The sequence below is a fragment of the Nelumbo nucifera genome, chromosome 2 (genome assembly GCF_055504915.1).
Source record: "Nelumbo nucifera cultivar China Antique chromosome 2, China Antique-T2T, whole genome shotgun sequence".
Lineage (NCBI taxonomy): Eukaryota > Viridiplantae > Streptophyta > Magnoliopsida > Proteales > Nelumbonaceae > Nelumbo > Nelumbo nucifera.
Window position 1 is genome coordinate 80,993,707 of NC_142650.1, and position 26,501 is coordinate 81,020,207.

Here is a 26,501-nt window from a genome sequence, read left to right on the forward strand (position 1 = left end):
AACAAGGTAGCAGTTAAGATTATTATTAGTAATTCCATATATTTCTCATGGAGGATAACGAATTATTAATTACCTTAAAATTATTAATCCTTTCTATTTCTTTTTTTTTTTTATGTTAAGAACATGACTCATCTTTTATGCAATACAGGGACATTGATCGGATTTTCTATGTTTAATTTGATAGCAGCCTTCTATGGCAAATACAAAGACGGGAGAAATTAAAAAAAAAAAAAAAAGATTCCTCCTTCAGAGCTCCTCTTTTTACACCAGTTTTGCTTGAATTATTGCCTCCCCAACTAAGAATGCCAGTAAAAGTGTATTATTTTCAAAATAATTGATACATGGATCATCCATTCAGAGTAAATTATGTGCGCACCACATAATTCTGGAAAGACGATTGAGAAAAGAATGCTATAGCCTCCACCCTACAACTTATTTATATCACAAACATCTCAATTTTCTTCTATACTTGTCCAAAAAAAAAATAAAGAAAACCCAAAAAAAAGAAAGAACAAAAAAGAAAGAAAGAATAATCCTTGCTCCAGGCCTGAGCTGGAAGCTCATAGTATCAGCAACACATATAAAATCACAGAAAAAAACACAGAAGAATTTATTTTAATTTGAATGAATAAGAACTATTGCAATCTCTGTGTGATGAAAACAAACAGAATCAATTTAAACAGGTGAAAGATGGATAGGTGGGGAGCCCAGCCTACATATTCAGAAAATTATAATCTACAGGAAAAACATAGTCCATCATCTTCATTCATCCAAATGAAACCAACAGTACCCTGATGCAAATTAAAGATTGAAGGTAAAGAAGTGGAAATTTGCATCTCTAGTCAGCCTTTATGAAGGTAAACCTATGATTCATGATTCCCTTTGTGAGTCAGCATCTTCTCTTTTGATACTCGAATTGACATCTTTTTGAGAGGGCTGAGTTTGGCTCTCTACCTCCTGTGGAATATCTTTTGGCTCATTTACAGTCTCCATAGGATCCTCACCAACCTTACTCGCAGTCTCCATGGACTCCTCATCAACCTTACTGGCAGTGACATGTTCTACAGGTCCCATCTTTGCGTCTAGATCCTTGACTACGAAAGTTAGAGATCTTGCATCCTGAGCTTCTGATAATCGTTCAGGATCTAACTGTAACAAGATATTAAAAATTTTTGCTTAATATCATTTTTGTTATGCAGAAACAGAATACCTACAGGATTCTTTTACACATCTTGATCAAGAATATATTTTAATTGGATGAATCACCCAAAATGTATAGTAAACTATTAAGATTGTTTTCATCCAAACAATCATACTATACAAGTCAGTTGTACAACCCCTTTTAAGCTCAGTTTGGAAGGAGTACAAATACAAATATGTAGAGTGCAAAACCTTGTATTTTGTATTATTTTGAATGCATTTGCACTCTACATATATGTATTTTACTCCTTCCAAACCGAGGTTTATTAATTACTGTTTGCACACTTGAAATCCTCCTTCAACTTCAACTGAAATTAATAATATGCATGACTGAGACACCAAACTTATCATGTGTAAATGCAAACATAGTTTGGGATGATGGAAATACATGAAAGAGATTAATGCTCAGGTGAATAAGATGTACCGAATTTAAGGCTATAACAGGTTAGAATGTTTATAAGAAATTAGATGTATCAGGGAAGCTTAATTTGGTAAGTTAAGAAGAAAGTGTAATGAAATGGCTTCAACCAACACCAATATGGGTGAAGGCATTGGAACCATCGTGCATGGGAGCCATCATGATAAATAAGTTTCACTTGATTAGAAGTCAATACAATACAATTATGATGGAATATTTGAGGTTCAGGCAAACGAGGAGAGGATAATAGCTCAAGAGAATGAAGACATGCATGTTGGTCCAAGTCTAAGATATGTAGGCAACAAATTTGCAATCCAAGGAGCTTTACAGTCTGAGAAATACCTATTACTTGATAATGAACAAGATGAGAAAATATTAATATGACATGTAGGGCACCCACTGAAAGTTACCACATCAAACTAGGAACTATGGGTTCGAAGGGGGACAGTATTAGGGATAAATTTTCAAGAAGATGAGCACAAAAAATAGTGGTTTAAGAGTAAAAATAAGATTTCAAGTTGTGGATAAGATAGAATTACGGTGAAGGAAATTAAAGCAAACATGAAATAGGCACAAAGGAAAAAGGATGGAAAGATATCTTGTGCAACGGATCAAGTCCAACTAGTATTGGATAGGAGTGGCAATTTTTCACCCAACCCGCCCATTTATTTGGTGGATTGGAAATGGGTTGATCACCTATTGGGTCAATTTAAATGGGTTGGATCGGAGTAGGTTGTGGATAACCATTGGGTTAACGACTAAAGATACAAGTACTAATTTCTTAGCTATTTTTTTCATTTTCTTCATTTGAGTTAATTTTATATTAATTATTGACTAAAATTAGTTTTGCCTCGAATCAACACACTTCACCCAAATTGACATAAATCCAAATCAACCTGACTTGAGTCTGGACCAGTTCAACCCAGTCTAAATATGAACAGGCCTGATCACCTCGATTCGGTTCAGTTGGGTGGGCTATCCCAGTTTGAATCCAACCCAATCCAGATTTGGGCCGACTCGAACCTGGAACGGTTCTGAATGGCCAGGCATGGTCTGATCTGACCCGAAAGTCAACTCAACTGCTTTTGGGCCAACCTGTATCCATACAACCCGACCCAAATTTTCATCGATGTGATTTGCTTCCCTTGACCCACTTTGGACCAATCGGTTCAGTCCCAAGCTCGTGCACAACCCAATATGGGCCAGTTTGAGACAATCTGCCATTGATTGAACCGGTCTGGTCTAGTCCAACCAGACTGATCCAAATTTAAACGGTTCAACCACTATTGATGTGATTAGCTCGAAGACAATCCAATTAGATAGTTCAAGTTGGTCGAACCGGTTTGAACCCAAGTGGTTCAATCAAACATGAAACCCAAACATAGTCAAATGGCTTTGCCACTTGTATAAAAATAATATGCATATAATGTGATTTGAACCTTCAACACTTGTGTAAATAACAACTACTATTACCACCAAGCTATGCCAACTTATTTGTTAAGTGGGAGTTAATTTTTTGTTTAAGTAAATAAATATAAGATTAATGGGTTTGGGCGGGTTGGATTGGGTCAAGGTGGGTTTGGGTTGAACTCAACACATTTAATTTTGTATAACTGGGTCATTAATGGGTTAGCGGATTAGAACGTTTGGATTGAAGCTCAACCCAACCCGCCCAATTGCCACCGCTAGTCTTGGACAAGAAGCTCAATGACACCTTACCATTAGAAGTACAATATCACACACCATAAAAATGAAATTTTAAAGAGAGGAGATTCTTCATCCATTCATTATCTAATGAAAGCTATTGTAACATATATAAAGAGCATAAAAGAAAATCTAATTCATATTTCCCCACATTCTAATTGTAAAAGCATTTCAAAATTCAAATTACAATAAAAGCCTTATAGCATAGAACAACAAAGACTTTCATAAATATCATAAAGATTATTTATCAAATCTAAGAAAATCTTCAAAGACATTGAAATTTTCTAAAGATCTTTGTGGGGCCCATGATAACTTTGAGCAACCTTGTGCTGTTGTAGAGGCTAGATTGACGACAATAACAGCCTAAATGACGGGCCTTAAGCAGCTAGAATTGGGCTAAGAGTGACCAAAATGTTGGCTCATCAAGGCCCAACACTCAAGTATTTTCCTATTATGTTTTATTTATATATAAATATACTTCTAAAGCTATTAAGGGTTCGTTTCGTTCACAGTTGAAATCAGAATTGGAATCTGAGTGGTTCATTCCCATAATCTGTTTGGATCAGACAAGAATGGGAATGAGAATTAAAATCAGTAGGAATGAGATTGCATTCCCAATGGAGGGGCAGGGAATGGCCATTCCCTTAAATGGGGGAATGCCATTCCAACAAGAATGGGAATGGGATACTGATTAGGGCTACAAGTCGGGCCGGGTTAGGTCGAGTTGAGGCCAACCCTAACTCAACCCTAAGTTCTAAACCCCAAGCCTAACCCTAACGAAACCCGACCTTCAACCCGATCTACCCAAACCTAACCCTAACCCTAACTAAATTCCTTTAACCCTAACCGCAACCCAGCCCACTTTAGGTTGGGCTGGTCTCAGGTTAGGCCCAATCCAAATTTCTTCCCATCCCTTAAAATCTCATAAAACTATTTAATCTCAAATCTTAACTCACTTTTCACTATATATATATATATATATATATTAATCCTATGCTTTATTAATATTTGTTTGTTGATGTTTTTATTGGTTCTTTTAGTACAAAATCAGAAAAATATGTATTTGAAATGACTATAGTTTACTATGAGATGACTTATGATAGATCTTTTATAGGCGCCAAACACTAGAGAGGAGATGAAGAATAAAATATTAAAAAACATAAAATTTGTTATTAAGGTTTTAGTCATTTCATTTAAGATTAAGTGAAGTGATTATCTAAAAAGAAGGACATGATAGTATGTAGTGAGGGCTATACAACTATCCTACTTCTAAAAAAATCAAAGTATGATAAATAATATATATAGCATATATTTATATATGACATATACTATAGAGTCAGGTTCGGGTTGCCCAAGGGGATAACCCTAACCCAACCCGAAATAAAGTTGGGTTCATGAATTTCAACCCTAACCCTAACCCGAGCATCAACTTGACCCAACCCAACTCGACTTTTTTGGGTTGGGTTCGGGCCAAGCCGTCTCAAGTTGCAGCCTTAATTCCGACTCCGCCCAACCAAACAGTTGGAATCAGAATAGCCCATTCCAATTCCAATTCCAGACCCCTATTCCTACGAACCAAACAGGGCCTATATTGTTTAATCTTTTACAAGAACTCAAATGTATTAAAACATTAATACTATTTCATTAAGTATATTTACTTAAAAATATTTCACTATATGGAAGAAAGGGTCATTTATAGTGGTAGCCAAAAATATTTCACTATTAGAATGAATTATTTGGGTAGTATTTTTGTACATGGAAATGAAGATATTCTGTGGAAATATTAAAACATATATCTACTTCTTAATCCATGGCATATAGTCATTAGAGTGTGATCAAACTATTAACGAGGAAATAAAGTATATCTAACCTAAAGGGTAAGAAAACAACTAAAAAATAAAAAGGAGAAGAGGAGAAGAATTTGACTGGTTAGTGAGAATTCAGGATGTAAATTATCTGATCAACTAGCAGCTGGTCCAAGGAACTGTTAAGCACACAACTTAATTTAGGAATGAAATTTCCAATTCCAGAAAACAAAGTGAAAAAGAAATCATAGCTAACCATCGGCTTACCAACTCAAGGGGAAAGTACAAATGAAAATAGAAACCAGTAACAAGAAAAGTAGAAAGTAAGAAAGAAAGACCCACCTTTCCCATAAGTTGTGCCCGATGCTTCAGATCCTCCTCAGATGCTTCCTTGTGAATACGTTGGAGAATACACTTCATGTGAGAAACGAGAAACTCTAGACGGTGTTGTTCAATTGTACAGCGAGGAATTGTTGATTGACAACCCACTATGTAGAAAGGGCAGTTAACAAGTTTCATTGGGCAAACAGTTATGCAATGCCTATCCATCTCACGCCTCGCAAGGTACTCGTGACACTTCTGCTCACACGGAAGGATTTTGAAGGGACAGACTGATTCATGCTTTTCCAAGTGCACTGCACAAAAGCTAGCATCACAACCCTCACTAGTGCAGTCCATACACCTAAAAATGCACTGACCAGTATGCTCAGCAAGCTCTTCAGCAGTAACAAATTTCATATTACAGTGGTATGTGTTCTTGAAGTCAACATTCTTGAGCAGGGTCTGTGCAATGGCTTGCCTTCTATCCAACAACCAAAACCCATTCAATTCCATCTCTTGCACAAAGTCATCTATCTTGTCTTCCCTCCTTTCACTCAATAGCCAACTTGAAACACGACCTAACAAGTTCCTTTTTGAACTCGCAAAATCCTCTATGAAATCCGAAATAATGTCTGTAGGATGTTCAGAAGCTTCCATATCTGTCTCACCATTTTGGATCACAGCTTCTGCAATAAATGTTTCACTTCTCTGGGTAAGATAGTCAACCATTTCCTTTCTCATATCAACAGCCACAAAGGCAGGACCCCTGAAGATATCACCTGTTGTGTTGTCAACACAAGCTGTGGCCAATCCTGGTAGGAGGATTTGTGCTATTTTATGCACTACTTCTGAATCATAAAGATCACAAGGGAAGGAGGGTCCATCTTCTTTTACCACTTCTAGCTTCTTATTACTAGGTTCCAAATCTGTTTCTGGAGGATCCATTCTTATAGATACTCGACCAAACTCAAACTCAACAACGCCTTATTCAACTAATTGGTGTTGCCCAGGTGAATCCTCCTCACAATTCCGCTCTATTGAGGGCCATATCCATTATTATGGATACCTACACCTACAGGAGATAAAATCAGGGTGGACTTTTGGCACAGAAAAGATAGATACTGTAGAGATTTTAAAAGGGTGAAAAATGAGAAGAGAACAAAAGCTACACCGCAATTTTATCCTACTTCTATCAGATGAAGAGGCAAGAAAAAATCCAGAGAACACTAAAATTGAAAACCATGATTCTGACATCATTTCCCTCTACAACCTGAATTACCCAAAAATAACAAAATATTACATGTTTAAAAGAAAATACAGCAACCAAGCAGTCACCAAATAAAATTACCTTTGAAGCAAGTATTTAGTTGTCATTACAGGACTGTTCTGAATAGGCAACCGCCCCTAATGGGTCATTCCTTGTTTGGCTACAAAACCAGAGAAAAATGGGTGTCAGCAAGGCACCTCTACAAGGAGTAAAAGCAAAGAAAATCCTTTCACACATATCCTAATCTATACCTGAGATCTTGTCAACTCCAGTTTGTATGTCTCCAGTTACCCTTTTCTTTTCTTCAACTCCGGTGTAGATGAAAGAATTATGCAGAATGATTACATCTGTTCAAATCTTTACCTGAGATCTTGTCTACTACTGTGTGTACGTCTCCAGTTTGCAGTTTCATCACTTCAACTGTGGTGTAGATGACCAAATTATCTAAGTTCTTAAGATAAAATGTCATTAAAATTATATAGATTCAATGTAAGCCCAATCACTTAACATTGCACCAAATCCTATTATAGTGAACTGCAAATTAAAAAGATAATCTATGTCAACATCAAGGCAAGGAAATATATTGCAAGGGATTGTGAGTGGGACAGCTGAAAACCTGAATAAAAACATAGATTATAGTTACACTGTTAGAATGTTAACTTACATATACCCGATTTTGCAACAAGCTATTAATCTTTTTTCTTTCTAGGCATCCAACTTGTCACATAGCGACTAGAAACCAACGCAGGCAGCATGGTGCAAAATATCTAGATGGGCCCTAACCTTGGTCCCCTTGTTAAGCCTATTTGCCCTAGATGATGTACCTTGATATCTGTACCCAAGCTCAGTAATTGAGTTACAGAAATCTCTATATATATGCTTAAAATGCAATGTGCCAAGCCGGCACCTTTCCTGCTTTATGGTTTATTCTCAAGGCGATTTATCTTTTTTCTGTTTTTTTTTTAATTATCTAATTTTAAAATTGAAAAAAATAACTCAAATAACTAATCACCTTTAAATCTTTTAACACAACCCATTAAAACACCATTAACCCTCTCTCTCTCTCCCATTAACTCTTTTAATAATTTTTCCTCATTAATTATTCCATTATCTCTCACCTTCAGTAACTCATGCCACTAAACCTCTCATCTTCATTACTCCATTAAATTGCATAAAATTATTAACTTATATATATATATATATATATATATATATATATATATATATATATATATTTATATATCCATTTCCATTTCCACTTCAATTTAACCATAATTATATAAAATTGGTTTTTCAAGGCCTCTTTTAATGCATGTTATTATTAAATTTAAAAAAGACATTTAAGAGAGAGAGAGAAAGGGAGGGAGGGAGTAGTAATACAACATAATAAAATAAAATATTAATAAGTCAAATAATATAAATATTAACAAAACTTTGTAAAAATTAAAAACATTTCAATTCCACTTAAAAATAAGAAATATGGGTTTGATAGTTTTAACAATATAATGATTTAAATATGGGTTTGATATATTGCAAATAGAACCCGTGTTCTAATGTTGTATTTTGTTTTGTTTATTCTTTTTTATTTTATTAGATAACTTTGTATTAATGTATATTTAATTAATTAATATATTAATAAATTTTTTTAATTAATTAATAAGTTTTACAGTCCTACTGTCTACATTGTGTGGGGTTGGTGTAGATCTGAGCTAGACCTATCTCAAAAGAAAGAGTTGCTTGAGACTAAAAATTTGATGGTTTAGTCGGGTTTAGGATATGTTAAAACAATCATCCCTAATTAGGAGTCTTAAGACATTTATAATTAGGTCATTATTAGTTTTAATATGTTAATTAAATTTTATAGTTTAATAATTTTTATTATTTTTAATAATTTTTTACTTTTTATTATTTTTAATGTTTTTTTACTTTTTATTACTATTTTATGAAGTACTAATTTTTATTAATTTCTTAATTTTTAATAGTTGCTAGATAAAAACATGCTAAAATTTAATTTTATTTATTAGGTTTTGAATTACAGTTTTATGACAACTAACCAATTAATATGATTTGGATGTGAATAGGGATGGCAATGTTCCCCATCCCATTGGGTACTCAGCTTCCCCAATTGGATGGGGTTGAGTATGGATATTGCCTTGGTAGGAATGGGGATTGATAATGATACCTAGGAATGGCAATGGGGTGGGGCAGAGACGAGGAGTCTCTCTCCATCCCCGTCCTCGTCCCTGTTAGTGGGTACAAGGTTATCCCCATCCCTGTGGGGATCCCCATTCCTCGTGATTTTTTATAATGTCAATCATTTTTTTATTTTATTAAAAATACAAATAAAATAATTAAAGTTTACAATCCTATTAGAAAAGATTTAGACATATTTTTAAAAATATTAATATATAGATATATGTGTACATATTATACATATATAAACATATGCATACATATATATTAGTGGGGATCCCATGGGACGGGGATTGAGTCCCTATGAGGCGGGAAGTGCTCTCCCCATCCCTGCCAACGGGGATGAAAATTTCCCCATCCCGTCCCTGTGGTGGGAAAATCATCCCCATCCACACCCCAATTTGTGCCAGATCCCAACGGGGATCAGGGAAATAGGGATAATTGCCATCCCTAATGATACCTAACCTCGAGAATGGGGACGAAGATGGGGGGATTTGTTTCACAATCTTAAACCTTGAGCTTGAACTTAGATTAATTTAATTATGACTAAAAAAGTTAATCTATAGATTAATTTAACTATAACATTTAACAATTAATAAAGGATAATAGAAAAAAATAATTATTCATTAATTAGTAGTAATTTATTATTTTTGTTAAAAATTATTAATATAATTAATCTAAATTACTTTTTATAACAAATTACTATAATAAAGATTAGTAAAATTATTAAAATAATTATCAGTTTCCATTGTTTCACTTTTTCTTAATAAATCCTGTGCATCCCACTGGTCCCTACTCGTAATGGATGAGAATATTGAATTATTTAAACCTTTAAAAAATGGGCAGCCCAAGTAGAGGCTGTTTACAAGATTTCAACCCTGGTGCCTAGCCGCCTAGGTCACAATGGAGCAACCCAACCATTGTGCCAAGCCCGCCCACCACTCCCCTCTACTTGAACCTATAACTGAAGCACATTTTAAGTTCATAGTGTGAGGGATTTCCTCATTGAAGAATTAGTTTTCTCCTAGGATGGCGGTGCTTATGCAGAGGTGACACATTTGAATCAATAAATACTATTTTTGATCAGTCTGTCTGGATATGATGATGAGTTAGAAGCTTTAAGGCATTCAATCCATTCCAAGGAATGGCTTGAAGAACAAAATAATTTAGCAAATTCCATTCTTCTAGTCATTCATCCTATATCTAATTAAGAAGAATCCAAGTCACCCTTTGATCCATGCACCATCTGTGTCCATGCACCATCTGTGTCCCACCCTAGGCATTTTCTAGATCAACTAGTTTCTCTTCTTGTCTAAATGACAAACGCGTCATAATATCACAGAATGACCTAGTAAAGCAAAGGACACTTTGTAACACTTCTTGTAAAGGTGAAACAAGAAGGAAAATGGTCCAATGGTGCTGGAACAATCCTGTTCGAGTTCCACAGGAAAATGGTCCAATGGTCCATCTGTGTCCCATCTCCTGAAACAATCAAACTCTGTTCGAGTTCCACAGGCATTCTAGTCAGATGGTTCCAAAAGCCGGTTTCTGACAAACATATGAAAATCAAGGTTCAACACTAATAGACCTTTCAGTGCAGCACAAACCAAGTTTCCTGATCTACCCAAAAGCCTAAATCAAACATGCATAAAATTGGAAGGGCGAAAAGAATGTACGTTATCCAACAAGTGACATTTCCCAGAACACAAAATATTCAAAAAAAAAAAATCAATACAAAGGCAGGAAAGGCTAAAGGAAGTTGGTAAAAAGAAAACCCATAAACAAGCTCCAAAGTGTAAACTGAAATCAATCTTACCTGACATTGTTCCCTTCAGTCTGAAATGAATTTGGCTTTGTTCCTTCATAAACTTCATCTTGGCAGAGACAAGATCTGAAATAATTTTGATACTTGCGCATCTCCAGGACATACACTTTATTTAATAATCTGAAGGATTGAAATTATTGTGAGATAGTAATGGGGTAATTAAATCCACCCTATATACTCTAAGCAACACAAACGGGATGCACAACGTTTCTAACCATCACATCCACCTATTTAGTGCAAGACAGCTTAGTCCAACTTTCAGATTGTCCTTTCACGTAGTACAGATGATTGATGAAAGTGAATTATGGTTTTCCTTGTAGTCAAGAGAAAAGAAAAAGGCTTTGTTTCTCTTGTTTTTCAGTGTTAATGCTTGGTAACGGTTGGAGGAGATGGTGGTGATAGCATCTAGTTACGAGCAGATCCCAGCCCCTTACACCTGGACAGATTTAATAAAATAACCGACTCCAAAACAAACTCCTGCAGACCAGATAAAGCTTGTGATGCGGTCAAATGCTCCGATTTTATAGATATAACTAGGGGTGGGGTGTCAATTGGACTGGATTTGGTCCAATCTAATAATTCAGTCCAAATTGGGTCCATTTATAAATGAATTGGACCTAATCCAGTTCAAATTCATACAAACCAAGTCCAAGTCAGTCCAATTATAATATAAATGGATCAGATGGGGTCTAATCCGATCCAAATAGAATGAAACATAAAAGAAAAATTCTATATAAAACCTAAAAAATATAAAATCTACAGAAATATACTAGAAACATCACAACAAATCATAGCTTACAACACGAAAACTAAACAAATAGAAAAAATAAAAATAAAAACCATAAAAATTATTGACAAATTTAGGGGTGTCAATGGAACGGTTTTGGGTTGGACCCCATCCAAATCAAGATCAATTTGGATGGATTGGACAAACCAATATGATATATTGCTCGATTATTGCACCAAGTGAAAGTGCTGCCATTGTAGGCAACATTATGAAGACTAGCATTATTGATAAAATTAAGTAAAAACTGAAGGGAAGAGAGATTCATCATATGGATGGCCGAACCACGCAGAGTGGTTGGGCAAAGTTTCAAAAATTCTTTCTCTCCTTCCGGGAATCGTACTCCCAGTTTTAGAAAAATTACATTTTTTAAAGTTCGTTCTTGAAACAAATCCGATCAGATTTGAAAGCAAAATAAAAGAGAGTTATACCATATACGAAATCCACAAACGTAGCTCCCAATGAAGGTGTTCACGCCCAAAGAGGTCACCAAATCCCAGCCTCCACTGAAAATGGCACAGCTTGAGATGAAGTAGGATCAGCAAAACAGTTCTTCAGCAAGGATCACGCAAGGGAGTGTGAGCACGATTCAAATCTGATTTTTCTAGCAAAAATCAGAATCAATATATGATCTTGATCAGTCCAAGAGCTGGAGAACGAACAAGGTAGGGCGGCAAGAACAGAGGGAGAAAACGGATTGCAGTTAAAGTGTTAAACTGAAGGAATTCGCCCTTTATTTATAGCTTTTCAAGATCAACTTCCTAATCTTATCAGGAAAGAGTTCTTTGATCCAAATCTTTATTTGGATCTGAACTCATAGTGGATAAGACTTATCTTATCTTGTTGTTGATCCAAATCCAGATCTAAACCCAGACTTGTCCATATTTAATTAATCACATTAACCCAATTCGATATGGGCTTTAGGCCCATTAAGACATCAATCTCACTTCCCTCTTAAATGCTTGTTAACTTGGTTCTCTTTGTTAGACAGTGCATGCCCTTAGCTCCAATCAGCTTGATGTACATTATGACATTTATTGTAAATGAATAAAGTACATATTTGATTTCATCTTATATTGGTGTGTTTCTGTGTAATACTCTTAAGTTGGACACTTATGAGACTCATGTTAGTTTAGAATCTTCACAGCCATTTGATAGATCTGGGGAGATTTATCCTGCTAAGGCTAACACTGATGTGTCGCCAAGTGGGTTGGGGTGGCTTGTTTCAACTGCTAGGGTAAGACTTGAGGCACATGCAGTGTAGGTTTTCTTGAAACCCTGAACCGGACCAAATTCCAGTATTGCCCTGTACCTTGGAGATAGATGGGCAAAACTGAAATGTTACACCTGACCCCTAGACTCGATTATGGTATTGCACTAGGTGTTGGATTGGGCTGCCTTTGATATGCCAATCAGTGAGATCCTTAGAGTGGGTCAAAACCTGGGTATGTTGGGGCAGTCCGAGAATTCACCTGAGTGGGTGATCATAGTGACAGGATCAGCCCCTTTGTTGAACAAAGTGAATGATCAGGGAATGCACTCTCTCTAATGGAAACCTAAACTACCGGCAATTGATTTCAAAGTGTTGAGATTTGTTTTTTGCAAAATATATTTATATGGAGATATACATAAATATTATGGTTTCACAAAATGTTTGCAAAAATGTTTTAATTCCCAGGGTCCATTTGAGTAGAGAGTGCAACATTGTACTTTGCAGCTGAGGGAGAGGTCATCTCTTATCAAGTAGTATTTGATCATTATGGGCTGAGAGGTTAAGTGTAAGACCATTTAGGGATAATAAACCTAATGGACTTATGTCACATTTGCCTACAGTTCTTGGTCCTTCATAAGATGGCTGGACCCATGGACAATTTAGTGTAAATGTTGGGCCCATTAAGAGCCCATACTGATGGACTTAGGGGTTCATTGTATTTAGTAGTGAATTCAGCTAGGCCTTGTAAAAGAGGCTAGGAAAAACCCATGTGGCTTATGTGGAGATCAATAATAGAGTCCCGTGCCATACAAAGAGAGCCAAACTAGCCAACATTTAAAGGGAAAGTTAGCTATGTGACTAAATGGCCCTAAAGCCCATTTTGAACTAGGCTTAAGTGAGTTTATTAAAAAAGGGCAAATTCTGGTTTATAATCTCATTAGGATTAGCTAAAGGATAAGATAAGTCTTATCCATTTAAGAGTCCAGATCCAAATATCATATTTGGATCAAGAAACTCTTTCCTAATTGGATTACGAAGCTGATCCAAAGAAAGCTATAAATAGGGGGCGAATTCACTAGTTTCATACACTCAGCAATATACAGAATTCTCCTCCAGCTCTTGCCACCACTACCTAGTTCGATCTCCTCTTTTGGATCTAATCAAGAATAGTTCTTGATATTGTTTCTTGTTAGAAGAAACAATCTAAAGTCGTGCTCACCAGCCCCTTGCCTGATTCTTGCTGAAGAATTAGGGTTCTTGCTGAAGAACAACCTTGCTGATCTTGCTTCACCATAAGTTATGTCATCTTTAGTAGAGGTAGGTGTTGGTCATCTCTTTGGGCATGAACATCTATGTTGGGAGTTACTATTATTCCGTATCAGGTATATCCCTTCTTCCTCCTTTTGGTTTCAGATCTGGTCCGGTTTTGTTTCAAGAATGAACCTTGAAAAAACAGTTTTTCTGAATTATAGGAATACGATTCTCGGATGGGAGAGAGACAATTTTTGAAATTTTGCCCAACCACCATGCATGGTTCGGCCATCCATATGATGGATCTCTCATCCCTTCACTCTTCGTATGGCGTGGGACCCTAACATTGATCTTCACAAAAGCCATATGGGTTCACCCTATCCTCTATTACAAGGCCTAGTCGAATTCACTGTTGAACACAGTGAATCCCTGAGCCCATCAATATAGGCTCCTAGCATGCCCAACATTTACACTAAATGGTCCTTAGGTCCAGCCATCTTATGAAGGCCCAAGGACTATGGTCTTAAGTGAGATTATCCCATTAGGTCTATAAACCCTAAATGGTCTTACACTTAACCTCTCAGTCCATAATGATCAAACACTACCCGACAAGAGAGGACCTCTCCCTCGGTTGCAAGGTACAGCGTCGCACTCTCTGCTCGGGATGGATCCTAGGAACTAAAACCTTTGCAAACCATTTTAATAAAAACATAATATATATATATATATATATATCACTATATAAATATATTTTGCAAAATAAATTTCAAACACATTTGAAATCAATTACCGACAGTTTAGGTTTCCATTAGAGAGAGTGTTGTCCCTGATCATTCACTTTGTCCGACAAAGGGGCTGATTCTGTCACTATGATCACCCACTCAGGTGAATTCTCAGACTACCCCAACATACCCAGGTTTTGACCCCCCGCTAAGGATCTCACTGATTGGCATACCAAAGACAGCCCAATCCAACACATAGTGCAGTACCATAATCGAGTCTAGGGGTTAAGTGTAACTTTCCAATTTGGCCCATCTGTCTCCAAGGTCTAGGGGCATAACTGGAAAATGGTCCGGTTTAGAGTTTCAAGCAAACCCATACTACATGTGCTTCGGGTCTCACCCTGATAGCTGAGACGAGCCACCCCAACTAGCTTGGCAGCACATTAGTGTTAGCCTTGGCAGGATAAACCTCCCTAAGTCTATCCAACGACTGTGAACATTTCTAAACTAACACGAGTCTCATACGTGTCTGGTTTAAGGGTATTACACAGAAACACACCAGATATAACATGAATCACTTATGTACTATTATTCATTTACAATAAATGTGAAAATAACATCAATCTAGTTGGAGCTAAGGGCATACATTACCTAACAGCTCCCACTTGCACTTAGGTCCAATTGGGTACAAGCTGGAGTCTCATACTATCTACGTATTTCTCAAACACTTTCTGTGTCAGTGGCTTAGTTAATGAGTCTGCTACATTCTCCGTTGATGGTACCTTCTGAATCTAGATGTCCCCTTTACCAAGAATCTCCCGTAGATCCAATGTTGTCACATAACAGTAGAATGGGTGATATGGTAGGATGAACAACTTCATCCACTAGGCAGCCTCACTTACGGCAATGTGCTTGGCCTGGGTCGTGGACTATTTTTCTTACTATATAGGACCCCATCGAAATGATGTAACTAGATGTAGAGTTTCTATCATTTGGGTCCCGCCACCTTAGATCTGTCAATGTTTTTAGGTGGCAATCTAAACCACCGGATCAGGTCCTATACGACCGCAGCCTTAGATCTATCAACGTTTTTAGGTGAGGGTCTAAACCACCAGCTCAAGTCCTATATGACCACCGCCTTTTGATCTGTCAACTTTTTAGGTGGCAGTCTAAACCGCCGGCTTAGGTCCTATATGACTTATTAATACGTCACTTGGGATCATAGGTGGTAGTTCGAACCGCCAACTTAGGACCTATATGACCATCGCCTTAGTTCTGTGACGGGTTGTCAAAGCCCTCAAAATTAATTCTAGTCCCACCTTACAACAAAATTATAGTAACAGTAGTACTAGGTCGAAACCCACAGGGAGCCAGTAATTAATTTCTAAGCCGAATGTGCAATTTAAAGAGTGGGAAATTTGAATAATTAAAATTCTAAAATAACAAAAGAGCAAATAGCAACTAACAAGGAATATTCAGTCTTACCAACTCTGATCCAAGGGTTCGAATTGAGTCAATTGGTCATCGATCATGGGTAAAAAGTCAGCAGTCTTGCAATTCAAGCATTTAACCTTCAGATTTATTAGGATAGCCATAATAAACCTTGTGTTTTCCTAATTTAGTTGACCAAACCCAGCATTCGATCAACACTTATCATTGACCGACTGGGCACGATAGCGTTCCATATCAATTAATGATAGCAATAACCTCCGTGAAAACAGTTAAACCAAAATAAAAATAATTAAGATAGCTGCAATTATCCAATCTTGTTCCGTTGATTCCCTTTAGGTTAATATGCCAATACATTAGTCAAAGGTTGTCACGAACAATTGACCCAAAAAGATATTAACCTAATTGCTACTTGTACCACTATTTGTGACAATTACGGATCATCGAATTATGGATAGCAGTAGAAAGATCAACATTAATTAATTTGTCAGACTAATCAACATTAACTTCCATAAGAACATGCATAAGAATCAACGAATACTTGAATTAAAAGCAAGAAATTAAATTAAACACAAAACCTCATGATGACACAATCGAATCAACAATCCCCCTTGAATCAGAAAAGAAAAGCTCAGTCGCTCATAGTTGTCGTCTCCTTCTTACTTTGCTTCCAAGATGGATGGACTACTTGCTTGCTTGATTGCTTGATTTCTTGATTGATTGAGTGCCTAAAGCTAGTCCGCTCCCCCCCCCCCCCCTTTGTATAGCTTTAGGAGGAGGGGCTCTCTCCAACTCCTCTTAGGAGATTATCCTCAAAAATAGAAAGTCCTAATCAGTTTTGATCTAATCCTATCCTATCTCTTATCTAGTAATCTCAATCTTCTTATCCTTCTAGAATTACATTTGAAATTTAAATCTAATGGGACTCTTTATTCTTGAATTCGAGTTGGGCTTCTTCAATAAATTGGGCTGCTACAAGGCTCTTCTGCGAATTGGTCTTCAGCTGTGGGCTGGGTTTCTCTATGAATTTTCTCCGACTTTGGGCCCGATCTTGACCTCGATGCATACCGAATCTGTCAAAACCCAGAACATTAAAGTTGTGGAGTTCTCTCTTATCTTTCCGGTGCATCTTGAATCATCCCAGTTGGAGTATGGGTTTGAGAGTTATGCCTAGATTAATGAATGGTGCCGAAACTGTGCAAAATCGTCCGATTAGCCTTGTTTTCCTCCTGACGCCTTCTTGCTTGTCCTGAATCGAAATACAAGAGTAATGAGTTCAATTAAGTGCTAATTTAATGTAAAAGAATGAATATTTGGGGATAAAAATATGATACTTTTTATTCCCATCAAATTCTCCCACACTTAAACCTTGCCCGTCCTTGGGCAAGATAAAATTCAAGCAAAAACAAACTATCTATTGATTTTTAAACTCAACTCTCCTTCATCTTTTTCCACAAATATTCTAGGTTAAATATTGTGAACCGTTAAATCAATACAACCAAGCCATACATGACTCATTCATCAGTCAATCCAATTTTTGCTTCTACAAACCAGGTAGTAAATTAGGGAAAACCTTTTTATTTTCTCTCTCTTTTTATTTTCTTTTTCTCTCTTCTGAAGAAGTGAGTGCATTTTATGCTCCATCTCACTTTTGGATTACTTGGTCAGTAGGTGCATTTTATGCTCCATCCTACTGTTTGAATTACTAGCTAGTAGGTGCATTTTATGCTCCATCCTACTATCAGATGACTTGGTTGGTAGGTGCATTTTATGCTCCATCCTACCATCGGATTACTTGACCGATAGGTGCATTTTATGCTCCATCCTACCGTCGAATTACTTGACCGGTAGGTGCATTTTATGCTCCATCCTACCAATTGTAGCAATGGTGAAGTATTTACCCTATTTACTTAAACCTGAATTTAGGACTAGCTTAACTGGAAATGGCTTCAGATAAATCATGTACTCCTTGATCGTACCTCATTACTAGGTTCACAAGGATTTTCCTAGAACATTGCTTCAATTGATTTCAAAAGAGTTGAGGTTTTGATTTTTTTTTAACGCAAATGCAGAAAAACATGACCTAAATCAAATTTTAAAACGTAACCTAAATTTTAACCTAAATCCCCTCCCTCACACTTAAAATTTACATTGTCCCCAATGTGAGGTTAAATGCAAAGAAAGGGCAGGAAAACTAAACTAGAAATGTAAAAACAAAAAGAAAAAGGGAAAAAAAACTTCCCTATCATGGATCCTCTAACTCTCGTGGTCGCAGCTTTCGGTGTGCTCATCTTTCATCCATCATGGGCGAGTTCAAATTTGGAATAGGGGCCTGCAAAATAGATGGAAAGAGTTTTGTGTGAGCTTGAGGTAAAATAAGAGTTATAGTTTTAAAAGATTCCAACTCAAAAGTCAAATTTTGCAATTCAGGATTCAACACAAACTCCTTTTCTGCTTGTTGTAATTGATCAGGCCCATTGTTAAGTGCAACTTTCAGTGTGTCTTCATCATCTAGTTCAAAAGTTTGCTGCACTAAATAGTCAGTAATATCTATAGAAAAAATGGAATGTGCACAAGACGAATCTAACTCTTCCTTCATATCCAATTGTGCACTCAATTCGAGCTCCTCATTCATATATTCTTCTTCAAAAATTTCCTTATTGGAACTCTGAGGTGGATCTTGTTCTTCCTCTTCTTTCTGCTCTTCATCCACTTTCCTTGGTGAAGCAAGCTGTGACTGCAATTCCTTCCCACTTCTTAGCACCATTGCACTAGCACTCTCCTTGGGATTGACCACTGTCTGTGATGGTAGTTTTCCAGAAGTTTGTGCCTCCAACTTGCTAATAGAAGTAGCAAGTTGACTGATTTGGTTCCCTAAGTTCTGGATGCTGGCCCTTGTTTCCTGTTGGAATTGTTGAGTGTTAGTCGTTAGAGCCTTAACTATCTCATCTAAAGACATACTTGAACTTGAGGGTGGATTTTGAGCTTGGGTAGGTGCTAGAATTGGAGGTTGTCTGTTGAAAGCTTGAGGCTGGAATCTCTGTGGCCCTCCTTGATTTTCATAGCTCAGATTGGGATGATCCCTCCACTCAGGATTGTAATAGTTAGAACAGGGATCATACTTGCGTTGAGGTTGGCCCGGAAATCCTTCTATGGCATTGACATGTTGCATTGAATCATCTTGCAATGATGGGCACATGTCCGTAGGATGCCCAGGAATTGAGCATGCCACAAACCTTAGTCGTTCTTAATTGCCCTGCAACCAATTGACGAACCAAAGCAGTTAGATCAGAAATTTGACTTTCCATATTAGAATAGCTTACCTCATTAACACGTCTGATAGCTCCATCTGTTCTTGCTCCAAATTGTTGAGAGTTCTCAGCCATGTTAGAGATCATTTGCCAAGCCACCTCAGGTGTTTTGTCTTCTCAATTTCAGGAATATATTCTAGTTCACCTTTTTGAGAAGAACGGGTCATAAAACAAAAGAGGTTAGCATAAACGGAAGGCACGAAGCTAAGAAATTAAAATAGCTCCCCGACAACGGCGCCAAAATTTTGACGGGTTGTCAAAGCCCTCAAAATTAATTCTAGTCCCACCTTACAACAAAATTGTAGTAACAATGGTACCAGGTCGAATCCCATAGGGAGCCAGTAATTAATTTCTCATCCGAATGCGCAATTTAAAGAGTGGGAAATTTGAATAATTAAAATTCTAAAATAACAAAAGAGCAAATAGCAACTAACAAGGAATATTCAGTCTTACCAACTCTGATCCAAGGGTTCGAATTGAGTCAATTGGTCATCGATCATGGGTAAAAGTCAGCAGTCTTGCAATTCAAGCATTTAACCTTTAGATTTATTATGATAGCCATAATAAACCTCGTGTTTTCCTAATTTAGTTGACCAAACCCAGCATTCGATCAACACTTATCATTGACCGACTGGGCACGATAGCGTTCCATATCAATTAATGATAGCAATAACCTCCGTGAAAACAGTTAAACCAAAATAAAAATAATTAAGATAGCTGCAATTATCCAATCTTGTTCCATTGATTCCCTTTAGGTTAATATGCCAATACATTGGTCAAAGGTTGTCACGAACAATTGACCCAAAAAGATATTAACCTAATTGCTACTTGTACCACTATTTGTGACAATTACGGATCATCGAATTATGGATAGCAGTAGAAAGATCAACATTAATTAATTTGTCAGACTAATCAACATTAACTTCCATAAGAACATGCATAAGAATCAACGAATATTTGAATTAAAAGCAAGAAATTAAATTAAACACAAAACCTCACGATGACACAATCGAATCAACAATCCCCCTTGAATCAGAAAAGAAAAGCTCAGTCGCTCATAGTTGTCGTCTCCTTCTTACTTTGCTTCCAAGATGGATGGACTACTTGCTTGCTTGATTGCTTGATTTCTTGATTGATTGAGTGCCTAAAGCTAGTCCGCTCCCCCCCCCCCCCCCCCCCCCTTTATATAGCTTTAGGAGGAGGGGCTCTCTCCAACTCCTCTTAGGAGATTATCCTCAAAAATAGAAAGTCCTAATCAGTTTTGATCTAATCCTATCATATCTCTTATCTAGTAATCTCAATCTTCTTATCCTTCTAGAATTACATTTGAAATTTAAATCTAATGGGACTCTTTATTCTTGAATTCGAGTTGGGCTTCTTCAATAAATTGGGCTGCTACAAGGCTCTTCTGCGAATTGGGCTTCAGCTGTGGACTGGGTTTCTCTATGAATTTTCTTTGACTTTGGGCCCGATTTTGACCTCGATGCATACCGAATCTGTCAAAACCCAGAACATGAAAGTTGTGGAGTTCTCTCTTATATTTCCGGTTCATCTTCAATCATCCCAATCGGAGTCTGGGTTAGAGAGTTATGCCTAGATTACTGAATGGTGCCGAAACTGTGCAAAATCATCCGATTAGCCTTGTTTTCCTCCTGACGCCTTCTTACTTGCCCTGAATCAAAATAAAAGAGTAATGAGTCCAATTAAGTGCTAATTTAATGTAAAAGAATGAATATTTGGGGATAAAAATATGATACTTTTTATTCCCATCAGTCTGTCCATTGGCTTTGATATATATGTTTTTTATTTTTGTACCAGGTAAATTCCAACATTCTTTTTTGCACTTGTACTTTAATTCCAACATCCATCACTTTATCAAATAAAAATGTCATGACAATTTATACATAAAAAAAACAATTTAAATAAAAAATGCAATTTAAAACAAAATATACTAATTTAATTATTAATTATATATTATGATATCTGAAACAAATTGTTGAAGTACAACATTTAATTGACATATAAAAAATACAATGACTTTAAAAATTCAATTTCTTGAATAATGTAACACATCTTCCAATGCAAATCCAAAGATAATGGTTGAACCTGCAAATCAAAACATATACATTGTTAGAGAATGTAAAGTAAGTGATATATCAATAAAAAAATGTGAAAACTTTTATTGTTGAGCCTCAGTCCTCGGGGTGCAGCAATATTGAGTTCACAAGTATGATCTTTCTCACCCTGAAAGAACCAAGGAAAGGATGTTGTAATCTTCTTCCTCCAATTACCCTCATCAATGATTATGATGGTTCATAAAAAGATAACGAAGTAAGGGCACAACTACTGCTACACTTAAGTTGTTCTCCACAAAGCATATCTGCAGACAAGGAGAAAGACATTGTTAAATATAAAAAAAAAAAATGAATATGATCTTCTTTCAAGAAAAAAATGGATATGATCATAACCAGGTCCAAGTTGGGTCCATATATTTAGAGTCTGCTAGGAATGGGACCTAATTGGTGGGTACTATAGGTGTAACTTTGCCAACATATTATCTTTCTTTCCTCAAATTTCCATCCTAATGGCAAATCAGATTGATAAAATGCTAAGAAACCTGTTATGGGATGAGGGAGAAGGAGAAAAGGTTGAATCTTGTTAAATGGTAAAGTGTTTTAAGTGCAAAAAAAAGTTTGGAGGATTGGGTTTTGGACTAGAATCATGAACAAAGTCTTTTTAAAAAAGTGGCTCCGGGATTTGGGGAGGAAGGGCGTCTATGGAGGAGAATAGTGGTGAATAAATATGGGATTGTGAGATTTGGGTGCGATTCAATATCAGAGAGGTATCATCATTGTATGGGGTATGCTTGTGGAAGGTCATGAAGTTCAATTCTCTTTTTTTCTTGGATTTCAAAATTTTTAGTGGAGGATGGGTCTGAAGTGAGATTTTTAGAAGATGAATAGTGTTAGGTTAGTAGGTTATAGAGATTAAACTTTAAGGATCTTAGCAAAGTAGAAGCAGTAAAGATCCAACCTGATTCAGATTATGTTGGGTGATGGAAGGAATGTATGGATGGAAGATTTACAATGATCACTATGATTCTTTGATAAAAAATCAGGTTGAGCAATTTCCATTTAGAGGCTTTTGGAGTAATTCTATCCCTCATAGAGTAGAGCCTTGCATGGTTGTTGCCCTCAGAATCTTGACAATTAACCATCTAAAACCTTAGAGGTTACTATTTATGACATGTTAAGGAATTTGGAAATGTGGCAGAAGAATTTCAGATATAGGGAGAAAATCATATTAGAAGATTTTTGGCAAACATATGTTGAAAGATAAAGGATTGGTTATGGTCTCATCCTCTTGTTTAGAGATGGATATAGATTGTCAATTGAAGGGAAGGGAGATCCATCATATGGATGGTCGAACCATGCATGGTGGTTGGGTGAAATTTCAAAAATTTATTTTCTCCCTTTTTGGAATCATATTCCCAGTTTTAGAAAAACTACATTTTTCAAGGATCGTTATTGATCCAAACCGGACCAGATCTGAAACCAAAAGAAAGTGAGAGCAATACCTAATACGAAATTCACACGTGTATCTCCCAAAGTAGGTGTTCACGCCCAGAGAGGGTACCAAAACCAACTTCCACTAAAGATGGCGTAGCTTGAGATGAAGTAGGTTCAGCAAGAACTACAATCCAATGGGAATCAGGCAAGGGAGCTGAGCACGAATTCATATATGATTTTTCTTGCAAAAATCAGAATCAAGAAACTGATCTTTATCAGTTCAACAATGGAGATCGAACAAAGTATATGGCGGCAAGAGCAGAAGGAGAGGGAGAACTGAGAGCAGTGTGTAAACCAGGAGCAATTCACCATCCTCTATTTAAATAGCTTAAAGTGCTGCACTCCTAATCCAATTAAGAGATTCGTGATCCAAATCTTTATTTGGATCTGGACTCTTTAAGTGGATAAGACTTATCTTCTTATCCTTATCTGCTGATCCAAATCCATATCCCTATCCAAATTTGCCCATACAGATTAATCCAATTAATCTAGTTTATTATGGGCCTTAGGCACATTAAGTAAGCAGGCTCACGTCCCCTTTTGATTGCTGGAAAACTTGATGTATCCCGGGAATTAAAACCTTTTTGCAAACCTTTTCATAAAACATAATATATATATTTTCATATAAATATTTTTTTGCAAACAAATCTCAAACACGGTTGAAATTTGAAGGGATGGGAGATCCATCATATGGATGGCCAAACCATGCAGGGTGGCTAGGCGAATTTTCAAAAATTTCTTTCTCCCATCCAGGAATCTGATTCCCTGATTTAGAAAAATTGCATTTTTCAAGGTTTGTTCTTGAAACAAATTGGACCAAATCTGAAACCAAGATTAAGGAGAGGAATACCTGATATGGAATCCATGCAAAAAAGTTCTTCCCAAAGTAGGTGTTCATGCCCAAAGAAGCTACCAAATCCATCCTCCACTAAAGATGACACAGCTTAGGGTGAGGCAGGATCAACAAGAAGATTCTTCAGCAAGAACCCCAATTCTTTAGCAAGAATCAAGCAAGGATGTGAGCATAGCTTCAAGATTGATTCTTCCAACAAAAATCAATATCAAGATTCAATCTTGATCACTCCAAGAATTGGTGATTGAATAGGGTAGGGCAGCAAGAGTAGAGAGAGAGAACTGAATGTAGAAAACTATGAAACTGTGTAAGCAAGAGTAGAGGGATTGAATAGCCCAATCCAACACCTAATGCAGTACCATAATCGAGTCTAGGGGTCAAGTGTAATTTTATAGTTTTGCCCAACTATCTCCAAGGTCCAGGGCATAACTGGAAAATGGTCCAGTTCAGGGTTTCAAACAAACCCACACTACACGTGCTTTAGGTCTCACCTTGGCAGCTGAGACAAGCCACCCCAACCGACTTGGCAGCACATTAGTGTCAGCCTTGGCAGGATAAACCTCTCCAGGTTTATCCAATGGTTATGAAGATTCTAAACTAACATGAGCCTTATAAGTATCCAGTTTAAGGGTATTACACAAAAACACACCATAATAACATGAATCTATTATGTACTATTATTCATTTACAATAAATGTAGTACATCAATCTGATTAGAGCTCAGGGCATACATTGTGTAACAGCTCCCACTTGCACTTAGGTCCAATCGGGTATAAGCCTCACTCCCAAACTATCCACGTGTTTTTCAAACACTTTCTGTGTCACTGGCTTAGTCAATGGGTCTGCCACATTCTCCGTTGATGCTACCTCTATCAACAATCTCCTGTATATCCAGTGTTGTCGCACAACAGTGGAATGGGTGATGTGTTGAATTCCAAATTCCAGGATGAACAACTTCATCCATTAGGCAGCCTAACTTACGGCAGTGTGCTTGGCATAGGTCGTGGACTATTTTCTTATTATACAGGACCCCATCATAAAGATGTAACCAGATGTAGGCATTCAATCATTTGAGTCTAACTAAAAATCGGCATTGGTATACCCTAGGATCTGTAGTGAACTACCACCGAATACCAGACAAAACTCCTTTGTCCTTCGAAACTCATCCCTATTATTTAGGAATTTCCTTAAATTATCCCCAAGTTTTCTAATTGATGACTAAATCCTCTCTTATTGTTTAGAAATTGTTATTTAAATTTTCAAAATGAAACATTTGAATGAAAAATAAGTTTTATTTTTATTTTTTTGTCTCTCTGATCTCTTTGAACTCCAAAATTGGCTATAATGGTTCTGCTCTCTATATAGATATGGTAATAAAAGGATTAACAGTGTGAACTTCCCATTGTCAATGACGTCACCTCTGTTTGCACCAAGATTCTACCATGGCTGGAACAAAAATGTCAATTTTGGTAGTGGTGTTCCAAAGCTGTATTTATTTGTGACTTTGCATAGTGGCTAATCTACTATTCTATACCGCTATTCACCACCACTAATAACGAGATTTTAGAGAGTATGGGAGATAAAAATTATATTGCCATTATATAAAATATTATAAAAAATGACAACGAATAACATGTTTTTGTTTCATATTAAAGAGAAAAAATGAGGGAAAGAATTAGTTTCATTCTATGTAATCTTTGACATTAGTTCGCTAGTATGTACCATCCAATCCGAGGATTAAATTAATCTAAAACACCAACCTGACATCTCAACCAATTAAAACTTAAGACCTCTTTGTCTTAATTACTACAACTCCCTTCAATAAATATATTTTTTGTGGGTATGAGGAATTATGAGACTTGAAGAATGAAGATTCATCCATCCATCCATCCAAGAGATGTGTTGTCAATATTTGGTTTGGTTTGAAAGAAAAGAAAGAGCTTCCCTTTCATCTCTACCAAGGTTCAAAATATTGATACGCCCGATAAGTCAATAGGGGCATATCGGGCGTTTTGATACTTGTTTTTTTACTTCTTTTTTTTTTTTTTTTCAAAACTGGTTCAGGGGAGCCGGTCTAGGACCCCTCCATCACCTGAACCGGTCAGACCCTCGATACACCCACTGTAGGGGCATATCGAAAAAGTCCTAGAACGATATGTATCAGCCGATACGGGCCGATATGTAACATACTTTGAATCTTGATCTCTACGGTTTACTTCTCATCTATCCCATAAAAATCAAACCATCTCTACAAAATCTACACTTGGGCTCTTAGGAAAATGATGAACATTGTAGTTTATTTGAACAAGTAGTTAGCTTTCATCTCTTTGTATTAGGGGTGGTCACGAGTCGAGCTCTTCACGAGCTACTCGATCTCAGCTCGTGAAAAACTCAACTCGTCTCAGTCTCAACCAAGCCTTGAGCTCAATTTAAAGGTTCATTTATTAATCGAGTCGAGTTCGAGCCTAATAAAGCTCCATGAGGTTCGCGAGCCGAGCTCAAATAGCTACATAATAATAATAATAATAATAATAATAATAATAATAATAATAATAATAATAATAATAATAATAATAATAATAATAATAATAATGATAATAATAATAATAATATAAG

At 36.6% G+C, this 26,501-nt stretch overlaps 1 protein-coding gene across 3 annotated transcripts; it reads right to left on the reverse strand.

Annotated features, from left to right (window-relative positions):
* Window positions 1–519: 519 nt before the first annotated feature.
* On the reverse strand, window positions 520–11,160 carry LOC104587810 (uncharacterized). 3 transcript variants are annotated; one of them, XM_088897481.1, is made up of 6 exons: window positions 10,949–11,158; window positions 10,725–10,853; window positions 6,967–7,135; window positions 6,797–6,875; window positions 5,470–6,520; window positions 520–1,149 (listed from the first exon to the last, which is right to left on the reverse strand). In XM_088897481.1, the coding sequence occupies exons 5-6, from the start codon at window positions 6,391–6,393 to the stop codon at window positions 871–873; spliced, it is 1,203 nt and encodes a 400-aa protein (XP_088753607.1). In that variant the 5' UTR covers window positions 6,394–6,520; window positions 6,797–6,875; window positions 6,967–7,135; window positions 10,725–10,853; window positions 10,949–11,158; the 3' UTR covers window positions 520–870. The 3 variants fall into 3 exon arrangements, with proteins under 3 accessions (XP_088753607.1, XP_088753606.1, XP_010243837.2); XM_088897480.1 differs by having other exon boundaries at window positions 6,967–7,249; window positions 10,725–11,160; XM_010245535.2 differs by having other exon boundaries at window positions 10,725–11,043.
* Window positions 11,161–26,501: the final 15,341 nt, after the last annotated feature.

Bases quoted from the DNA above. Each gene is read 5' to 3' on its own strand.
- LOC104587810 (XM_088897480.1), bottom strand. From the start codon at position 6,393: ATGGATCCTCCAGAAACAGATTTGGAACCTAGTAATAAGAAGCTAGAA. The intron at 1,150-5,469 runs GTGGGTCTTTCT...ATCTTGTTACAG, and splicing joins GGGCACAACTTATGGGAAAG to TTAGATCCTGAACGATTATC.